This window comes from Gossypium arboreum, chromosome 2, assembly GCF_025698485.1.
Source record: "Gossypium arboreum isolate Shixiya-1 chromosome 2, ASM2569848v2, whole genome shotgun sequence".
In the NCBI taxonomy this organism is placed as follows: Eukaryota; Viridiplantae; Streptophyta; class Magnoliopsida; order Malvales; family Malvaceae; genus Gossypium; species Gossypium arboreum.
Window position 1 is genome coordinate 1,121,174 of NC_069071.1, and position 10,094 is coordinate 1,131,267.

Consider the following 10,094-nt stretch of genomic DNA (forward strand, 5'->3'; position numbering starts at 1 on the left):
CTGACACAATACCTAAAACTACTCATGGCCTCTCTCCAACCTATAAATAGGAGTATAATGCGCTTTAGCGTACTCGAATCTACATCTTTCTACATCAACAACAATGTCATGTTAATCGAATTAAGACTCAATCGACTTTTAATCTTTAATACTAATTTTTTACTTTGAAATTAATTTTTTGAGTCTAATGCACCAATTAAATTAACAATTTAGGACATGGGGGTTTTCTATTCTTTTCATTTTTAAACTTAGAATCAACCCTTGAATTACGCCTTAATTTAGGGCATTATCTACATTAGTTATGACTTTAAGTGTAGCATAGGGTAATTAAACTTTTAATCAAATCAAATCCAAATTTTAAAATACTCAAAGCCGTTAATTTATACTAAAATGTTAATCACCTTTGTCACGTGAGAACCCAAAAAAATAATTAAAAAAGGTAAAAAGTAATTAATAAATTAATTAAGACCTAACCCATATCTTACCTACTAGTGAAAAAGATGCCAAGTCAAATACTTAAAATGAAAGATAGTTACCTACTTCAGATTAGGTGAACATTATTCAATTTCATTAACACAATTTTCATAACTTTATTTGGGAAGTTAATTTTTTTATGGAAAGCTTGTCACTTTCATTTTCTTTTTGAGTCCACATTAACACACATAAATATAAATTAAGGTAGGATTATATTCTCTATACTTTAAATCTAGGCAAAACTTAGATTTCTTATTGTTGTGATTATATCTGTTCTTTTTAACACAATGTCTAAAATTACTTATAGCCTCTCTCCAATTTATAAATAGGAGGATAATGCGCTTCAATGCACTTGAACATATGTCCTCCTGTATTGACAATAATAAATAAGCCAATCAAACTAAGACTCAATCAGCAATTATAATCATATTTTCATACAAAATCTTTTTAAGTCTAAATAAAAAATTTACCATATCCGTGACCATGATCTAATATTCCTTATACAGCTAAGTTTCGTTTCATTGGGTGTGTATTAAATAATGTTTAATGATTCCACAACACTCAGATTAAGTCATTAAACAAACCCCATAATTTATGATTAAAACCACATGAAAAAATCGTACGAAAAAAGAATAAAATAAAGAGAAAAATGTTTGATGGAGGACAAGTGGATGATTTCAAGCATATACTTTTTAGTGCCCAAACTTTTACGAAATTCCAAGCTGTCTATTTGCTTCTTTTTATTTCTTCCCATTTCCATTCAAAAGCTTAGCACATGGTAGCCATTATAGTGTTCTTCTTAGGTTTTTGAACTTTGGGTTCTTTTTTTTTTAGGGTTTTTTTATTGGGAGTTTTGGTTAACACGTGTATGGTAAGGGTTTTAGGATTTTGGGGGGATAGGTACGGATTCTCGCTAGGTGCAACAAAAGGGTTGGCCTTAGATTGGTCTTCAAAGTTCAAATTGTCCTATGATCCGAAGACAATGGTGTGTGTGTGACCCCCTTTTTGTGTTCTTTTAGAATATGTGCATCTCTTTAAGTGGTCCATTGCTATTGCCTTGCCACCTTGCTTCTTCCGTTTTTCTTTAGAATTATGGTATTTTTCATTTTCTTTTTTATAGTTTATAAAGATTTTTTTTTCAAGTTCTTAGTTGTTGATTTGAATAATGTTATTTTCAAAATTTAGACTCGAATCCTCTTATTAAAAGTGTAATGTGCTTTGTTATTGCTCTCAACACACATTGGTTCCTTTTTTTATACACCAAACTCTTTACTTATTCAATCATCAAGTTTATACAATTAACTTTCTATGTAACAGTCCATTTATTTGCTAAAATTTTAAATATTATAGAGAGATGATTGTTATATACTTATAACAACAGCACCTGAGACCTTTTTTAGTTAGAATATGTGTATCTCTTAGTGATCCATTGCCATCTTGCTTCTTCCTTTCTTTAGAATTAGGGTATTTTTCATTTTTGTTTTATGATTTATGAAGATCAATTTTTTTGACATGTAAAGTCTTCCATTTTAATAATGTTATCTCCAAAATTCATACATAAATTCTCTTATTAAGAGTATAGTGTGCCTTATTGTTGATCTCCACACTTTTTGATACACCCAACTTTTTATTTATTTTATCTTTGATTTGATATTTAAGAGTTCCAATTTTAACGTATTTGATTTGATTGAAATTTTAGCAACATTATAATCAAATTTGTACTTGTACCTAACTATTTTGAGATAATTTACAAAAGGTTATAAAATTACAGCTTGAAATTTAAATAAATGTTTAATTGAGCTTTAATGTATAAATATCGTATTAAATAAGTCCTTTTTATCTGTTTAGTTGTCCGTTTAAATATTAAAATTTAACTTGCATTTGAATTGAGCGTATTTGAAATATATTTGTACTTATTGTATAGACAACTTTTTATCTAATATGTTTATATTTTAAATATCGATAAATTCTAACTTTGCCTTCATTTTTTTCTACTATGATTCATATTGGTCACAAGATGTCAAATCAAAATGTATTTTATGATTAAAATATTTGAAATTTGCATAAAACATGCGATAACAAGATGTAACATGAATTAGTTATTTTTTTAATATGTTAGATCTAATCTGCTTATATGATAAATATGTCTGTATTTAAATTTTGGTGTATGAGTTTACGATATGCTACTCAACTTCAAATTTTAATATTATATTTAACGTCTATGCTAACAATTAAGTTAACAGATATAATTATTCTTTGATCCGAGTTGAGGAACTCGTAATGCATGATGCAAAATGCAAAAATGAGTACTCAATCCACAACATAGTTTAGGCTTTTGGGATATGGTGCTTTCAGGTTTTTCTATTTGATTGTATAGAAAGGTTTAATGAATTGGGTTTTGTTGATACATAATATCAACGGAAGTCAAGATGGAGAGGAGAATTGTGAGGAACAAGTTTTTACTTACAAGAAACACAGTTCGCAGTATTTTGTAATACAATTCTTGACTCCAATACTACACTATCGAACAATAAAATTTGCTTAGTAAAGTTTCAAGTTAAAACCCATATAGTAAACTCCAATGTGAGGGACAAATTGTTGTATAATTGTACTAAAATATATAATAACCCAACTCGATTATCCGATACGAAATACTCGTGATTTAGGTAATCCCAAAGACTCCATTTGGGGGGGCTTGGGCTTTATTTGTCTGAACGAGGACACCATTCTCCTTTTCATCTTAACCTCCGTTGATATTGTGTATCAACAAGGATTTTTTATTGAGTCAAATAATTTCAAGACGAGCTTTAAGAGAATGATTTGAAATTTTTGGAGAATGAAATGAAAAACACGGTATTAATAATATTCAATTAGAAGGTTTTAAAATCTATAGTGGTTAACCTAAATAATCTCAAATAAAAAGGAAAATAGTAAGCACCTTCTCGAAAGAGTCTCCAATGAGAAGACATATAAATATCTTATTTTATAGTACCATCGTACTGAACTTTGTGTAATATTCAGACCATATTATACTCTATGTTGTATAGGTTTTTCTTTTTGTGTGTGTGTATGATTATTTGGTTGGTACAAAGTATCGGATATGTTTTTGCTTAATCGAGAGATTAGTGTCCTTACCATGTGCAAAAATAGTAGGGTGTGGAAACTTGTTGATTCCTTTTAGGACAAGTGATTTAACCTTTAATTACTCATTTAAGAGAAAGAAAATAGTCAATATGTTTCGGTATTAATTATTGTCAAAGGTTGAATTATAACCTAAATTATATTAATAATATTTTCAAATTTATTATAGCTTAAATATTTCATCTAAATATATATTACTTTAGTCGATTTAATCTTACCTGGATTGGTATATGTATTGTTGTCAATTCAAGACGACGTGGGTTTGAATACGCTAAATCGCATTATCTTCCTATTTATGAGTCGGGAAGGGAATATGAATAGTTTTAAGCATTATGTCAAAAAGAGTAAATATGATCAGAACCTTTAATAAAATTATTCAATATATATATTACTTTAACTTGGGAACATTCGGGGTGTAGATAAGGGCCAGCGATAGTGGTGTCTTAGACCTCAAGACCGTGTAATGATATACTTGCATTTTGGTCTCAAGAAATTTATAATTTATTTTATAGTCGGATAAAACTAATCTTATTCAAATATTGAAATAATCTAATTAAAAAAAATTGAATTAACCAATAACATAATAAAAATAAAAACTAAATTTATTTTAAATTTAGATTTAAATATAGCAGTATCTTAATCGATTGAGTCTTAATTCAATTGATATAAACATTATTACCGATTCAGGAGAACGTGAGTTCTAATGCATTGAAGCTCATTAAGTAGTATATAAAAAAAAAAAAACCATAAACCATTTGACTTTAAAGTTGTTTTAATGATTTAATATATGTTTTGATGGTCCATTGTTATTTGGGCATTATGTCATGCCACTTTATGCCTTTGAAATTGAAGCCCACATTTTTGGTTCATATAGGCTTTATATTATGGATTTTAAACCATCATCTAATGGGATAATGGGCCATTGTCTTAAAATTATGGTCCACCACTTAATTTCTAAATTAATCATTTAACTTTAAAATGTTTCAATTGAATTTTAAAAGTATTATTATTTTATTAATCGGGTTTTTTATTTATGAATTTAATCGTTAAAACCGTTAAAATGTATCTTGGATATAAAAGCTAAGAACCCTAATTCCCACGTGAGCATCTATTTGCATAGATAATTTAGATATCTGAGTGTTTCCATTTTTAAATTAGTTAACTTGTGATATAAAAAGATAAAATTAAATAATTTAAAAATTATTCTGTAATTTTTATAGTTAAGTAGTTAAAAATATATACTAACAGTTATAATAAAAAATAATTCATAATTAAGTGATTACTAATATAATTTATTTAAAATTAAAAAACCCCATGAAGCCGAACTCAACCGGCACTCATACTATGAAGTCTTATAATCTCAGTTAAAAATTTTGATAAATCGAACCCAACCAACCAACTCAACATGGGAAGAAGTGGACCAGACCACAAACTCCTCTAGTTAACTTTCTGTCTTTCCCACTGCTGTCATTGGAATCCGAGGTATATATATTTCATTTTCAATAGGGAATTGAAAAAGGAAAATTCATGCGAATCTTTCATCTTCTATGTTTTACTTAATTTGGATTCAAATTCCTCAAAAAGGCCTTTTTCTTCTTTGAATCTTCCATTTTCATCCTTAATCCTCCATGGGCAAGGGTGGTGGTTGTGTCCCCAGCAAGAAAAAGCATCCTTCCACCGCCGAAGACCCTGCTCGCCGCCGTGGGTCTTCCACAACACCCGCCAACAATGCACCCATCCCCGCCTCCGATGAAGAAACCCGCGAAATCCCCGCCTCGACGGCGGACTCCGTCAACACCCAATCCGTAGCCGCGACCCTGAAAGTGTTCATCGTTTTTTATTCCATGTACGGGCACGTGGAGAAGCTGGCGAAGCGGATGAAGAAAGGGGTGGAAGGCGCGGAAGGTGTGGAGGCGGTTCTTTTTCGGGTCCCCGAGACGCTTCCGGCCGATGTATTGGAGCTCATGAAGGTTCCGCCTAAAGACCCAGAAATTCCGGAGATTACGGTGGCGGAATTGGCGACAGCTGATGGGTTTTTGTTTGGGTTTCCGACGAGGTATGGGTGTATGGCGGCTCAAATGAAAGCGTTTTTCGATTCCACGGGTCAGCTCTGGAAGGAGCAAACGCTGGCCGGGAAACCTGCTGGATTCTTTGTTAGCACCGGAACTCAAGGAGGCGGCCAAGAAACCACCGCGTAAGTTGCTATAATTGTGATTTATTTTCATTGCTTTAATGGTTGAAAAAGAAATTGATTCTTTAATGGAACATTTTGCAGAGAAATTTAGTAACTTTACAATGTTGGCGATGGGGTTAGTGCTGTTTAGTTGAAGTTATCATCTATGTATGAACAAAGTGTTCATAAATTAGCTTAAAAGGTTAGCAACCATGGCAGATAGTCTCTCTTGATATAAAATAGATAGGGAACTGGAGGGTAAGAGCGGGACCCTTTATTAAAAAATTAGCAAATTAGTCCTTGTAGGTTAGATCATAGAGTAAATTGACCATTCTCTTAAAATTTTCATCTATTTCTACAATTAAAAAATTTGTCCCTGTTTATACGTATGAGATTCAAGTAACACTTTGATTATTTTGTCAACCATGTGAGTTTTTAACAATAGAAATCAATAAAAGTTTTAATAGAAAGGACCAATTTGCTCTTTGATCTAATGTATAGGGATTAATTTGCCCATTTTTTGAGTAGAGGGGCAAAATGCAATCAGTTTCATCAACATTGGAGCTGTTGTAGTATGCCCTTTGTGATTGTAACTTCATTTTTTCTCTTGGAAGAACAAATAATTTTCTCGAATTCATGTTATTCTATCCGTTTTTCCAACATATTACATCCTTGAATTCACTGGTGTTAGTTTATCAATCACTTCTTGGCATTGGTCCATTTCCATGTGATTATAGCTTTTCATCATTCAAAGTTCCTTTGAACATACAATATGTACGTTGGTTGAGGTGGTAGTGGCCTTGCCCTCGCAAAATAGTGAACAAATATACAGTTTTTATTTGCTTATCGACGAACTTATGTACCAAATGACTATATTTGTCAATATTTTAATGCTTCTCATGCTACTGTCTTGTTCAGTTGGACGGCAATAACCCAGTTAGCGCACCATGGAATGCTATTTGTTCCTATTGGCTACACTTTCGGAGCTGGTATGTTCAAGATGGATTCCATACGAGGAGGTTCACCATATGGTGCCGGTGTTTACGCTGGTGATGGCACAAGAGAACCAAGTGAAACTGAGCTAGCTCTCGCAGAGCATCAAGGGAAGTACATGGCCAGCGTGATCAAGCGGCTTTATCAGGCATGACATACCCCCCACACTTTTGTTTTTCGATCTATTCTTCATTAAATTGAGCTGTGTTTCGGGTTTGTGAATTGGTCTTTTGGCATATTTGTACTGTGAGCAATCCAGCATGAAAAGATAGTAACACGAATTATTGGTACCCTCTTTGCCAAATTCCATTTCAGTTGAGAAACATGTACATGATTTGATATTCTTATGGGCTTTGTCTTATCAAATAAGATGTCTATATTTGGGAATCAGGGTTCTTGGTTTTGTATAATTTTCTCCATGTAATTCACTCAAAAGCTTTCATTTAATAAAGAGAAAAAAAATTGTGTTGCATTTTGTGTAATTCTGTGTGTTTGAATCATCATTTTATCCACCAATGAACTGTTGTATCTATTGCTAATCTGATCTGAGAATTGGGTGAGTGAAACCATAGCATTCCGACTTCGACTATAATCGAACCAAGCTCGAACAATAAGAAGCTCAAAGCTTGATTCGAAACTTCCTGCTTGAAACTCGAGTCAAGCTTGATTTAATACTATTGTCAAAGTTCGAGCTTAGCTCTAATTAAAATTTAACTATTCAAGCTTGGCTCAATTAAGGTCGTTTACAAGATTTATATGTAGTTTGAGCTCAAGCTCATTCCATATCGAATTATTTTTGGTAAAGTAGTAATTTAATATATAAAATGTTAGAAATGCATTTGTAAATTAAAAATTCAATTAGACTCGTAAACTACTTTAATAAAGGATTAATATAATCAAACTCAGCTCGTTTAAGTTTGAGATAACCTTGAGGATGGCAAACTTGAATAGGTTGCGTGTACAGATATCTCGTTTGCACCTTTACTTCTTATCAAATATGGGATTTATTCTATAGATTATTCTATTTTTGCTAATTTGTATGTTATCTTTATGAAGTAATTATTGTTTTTATATATGGGAATGTTGAGACTTCTAGGAATGAAAATAGTCTCAATTATTTCATCAATAATCTGCAACATTAAACATCACCACACTGATGAAGCATCAAACTCGAGATGAAGATCAGCCTGTTTTTGCATTCCGGCGTTGCATTCCAATCTTGCACTCTTCGGCGACTGTAGCCAGAGCATTATAAGAGGTGCCGCCATTGCTGAGAGCCTTTACAGCGCATGATTTTAGCATTTTCACTTTGGCTCTAATTACTTCACCTTCTTTATCGACCATGATCTTTCGAATCATTGCCGCTATCGCACCTCTCCCAACCACACCCTGTGGCGCTAACAACTTCGATCTGGTTGCCACCCCAATGTGCTCAGCTAGTACCGTAGCATTCATCTTTTGTTCGGCGTATAATGGCCACACGATCATCGGAACACCGTTGACAATACTCTCCAGACTTGAATTCCACCCGCAATGAGACAAAAATCCACCTATGGATGGATGGCTCAAGATTTCAGTTTGAGGTGCCCACTTTGGAACCACCAACCCGTTTTTGCAGGTCCGAGTCAAGAACCCTTCGGGAAAGTAGTCCAGGAAGTCATTGTAGACGCCGTTTGACGTAAAAACTGTCGCTGCTGAATCATTCTCTACCGGTGGACGAACCACCCAAATGAACCGTTGTTGACTGTTTTCTAAACCCCATGCCAACTCTATGGTTTGCTTCGCCGAAAGGGTTCCACCACTTCCGAAAGAAACATATAACACCGATTCTTTAGGTTGCATATCGAGCCAGTTCAGAACTTCACCTCTCAAACTCAGCTCAACTGGCCTCACCAACGGTCCAATTGGGTAAACGGGCGCTTTCGGAGCCAGTCCTACCTTCCGTGTATCATGCAAAGCAGCAAGTGTCCGTGGTTCCAGATCGTAAAACGTGTTCACTAGTATTCCGTTTGCTGTGGATATCTCAGTTCCCATGCGGAAATACACCTTGTTTCGTCGCAGAAATTGCTCGTAACAATCAACAAACCGAACCGGTTCACAGCCGGGAATGTGAATAGGCTTTTGATTGTTAATGTGATCATCTCGTTCCTCTTCCTTATCGAGGTTCGGTCCATGGACTGTAAGGGCAAGAAACCAAGCATTAGTAGTGACGAAAACATACTTCAACATCATGAACTCTTCAGCAACAACAAAAGCTTCGGTCGCAAACATGTCGACAATAAGAGCGATGGGTTGGACTTCCATCGCTAATATCGCGGATCGTAAGCTCGGTAAAGCCTCGTGGACCACCATCGCCATCTGCCTTAAGATCCCAATGGTTTTATCAACCCGAGCCGAAATATCCACCGCCGGCAACAAAACAATTTCAAGGAAATCATCCTTGATCTCCGATACTCTAAGGAGTTGGGATCGAGACAAAGAGGCATCCATCGTGACTACAAAGATAGTTACACTAAACCCGTGATGAGAAACTAGTCTTTTTCCAAGTTCGAGCACCGGAATAAGATGTCCCATGCCGGGACTGGCAACAAGAGCAACATGAACCTTCCCGGTTTGCATAATGACCCACAAAATTTTGAAACTAAATGACGAAGATGAAAACCATAGCTCAAGCTTGGCCATGATATATACAGGGACCAAAAAGAAAAACGACATGCAATTAGACAAGAATTCATTAAACATGTCACATGCTTTCGATTATTCAGTTATTAAAGAGAAGATCCTTTTCATACAAACAATCAAAACATGCACTAAAGAAAAAGAATATTTTGGTACCTTAAAAGGAACCGCAAACCATTAATGGAATTTCTCCAAAGACTTGTCAGAAAATTTGAGCCTTATTAGCTGGTCAAGTTGATTTTTTTTTTAAATTTTTTAAAAAAAAACGTTGAAGATAATAATAATTTTAATTTTCAACATTTATATTTTTTTATCAATTTGGTCTTTATCGAGCTAAATTTGGCATTAACCTTTCAAAAAGAGTCAAATTAAGGTAAAAGTATCATAGAGGCCCTTATATGAGGAATCGGATTGTATTCTGTCCCATCTACTAAAAAAATAAAAAAATTAATCCATATATGTTAGGTCAAAGAGTAAATTAATCTTTTTGTTAAAAATTTTATTAATTTTTATTGGTAAAAATTGGTCTCTTTATGCCAGTATGATATATACATGGCATGTAATGTGTTATTGTTTGGTTATGTTGTCAATTTTTAATAGTAAAAATGAATGAAAATTTTAACAAAAATGACTA

General features: G+C 33.5%; 2 protein-coding genes across 2 annotated transcripts; one reads left to right on the forward strand and one right to left on the reverse strand.

Moving 5' to 3' along the window:
* The first annotated feature begins 4,991 nt into the window (after nucleotides 1–4,991).
* On the forward strand, nucleotides 4,992–7,263 carry LOC108468931 (probable NAD(P)H dehydrogenase (quinone) FQR1-like 2). The gene is made up of 2 exons (XM_017769802.2): nucleotides 4,992–5,809; nucleotides 6,707–7,263. Exons 1-2 carry the CDS (start codon nucleotides 5,244–5,246, stop codon nucleotides 6,933–6,935), a joined length of 795 nt encoding a protein of 264 aa, XP_017625291.1. The 5' UTR covers nucleotides 4,992–5,243; the 3' UTR covers nucleotides 6,936–7,263.
* Nucleotides 7,264–7,871: 608 nt separating this feature from the next.
* Nucleotides 7,872–9,647, reverse strand: LOC108467666 (UDP-glycosyltransferase 72E1-like). Its single transcript, XM_017768390.2, has one exon. The coding sequence runs from the start codon at nucleotides 9,521–9,523 to the stop codon at nucleotides 7,964–7,966; it is 1,560 nt and encodes a 519-aa protein (XP_017623879.1). The 5' UTR covers nucleotides 9,524–9,647; the 3' UTR covers nucleotides 7,872–7,963.
* Nucleotides 9,648–10,094: the final 447 nt, after the last annotated feature.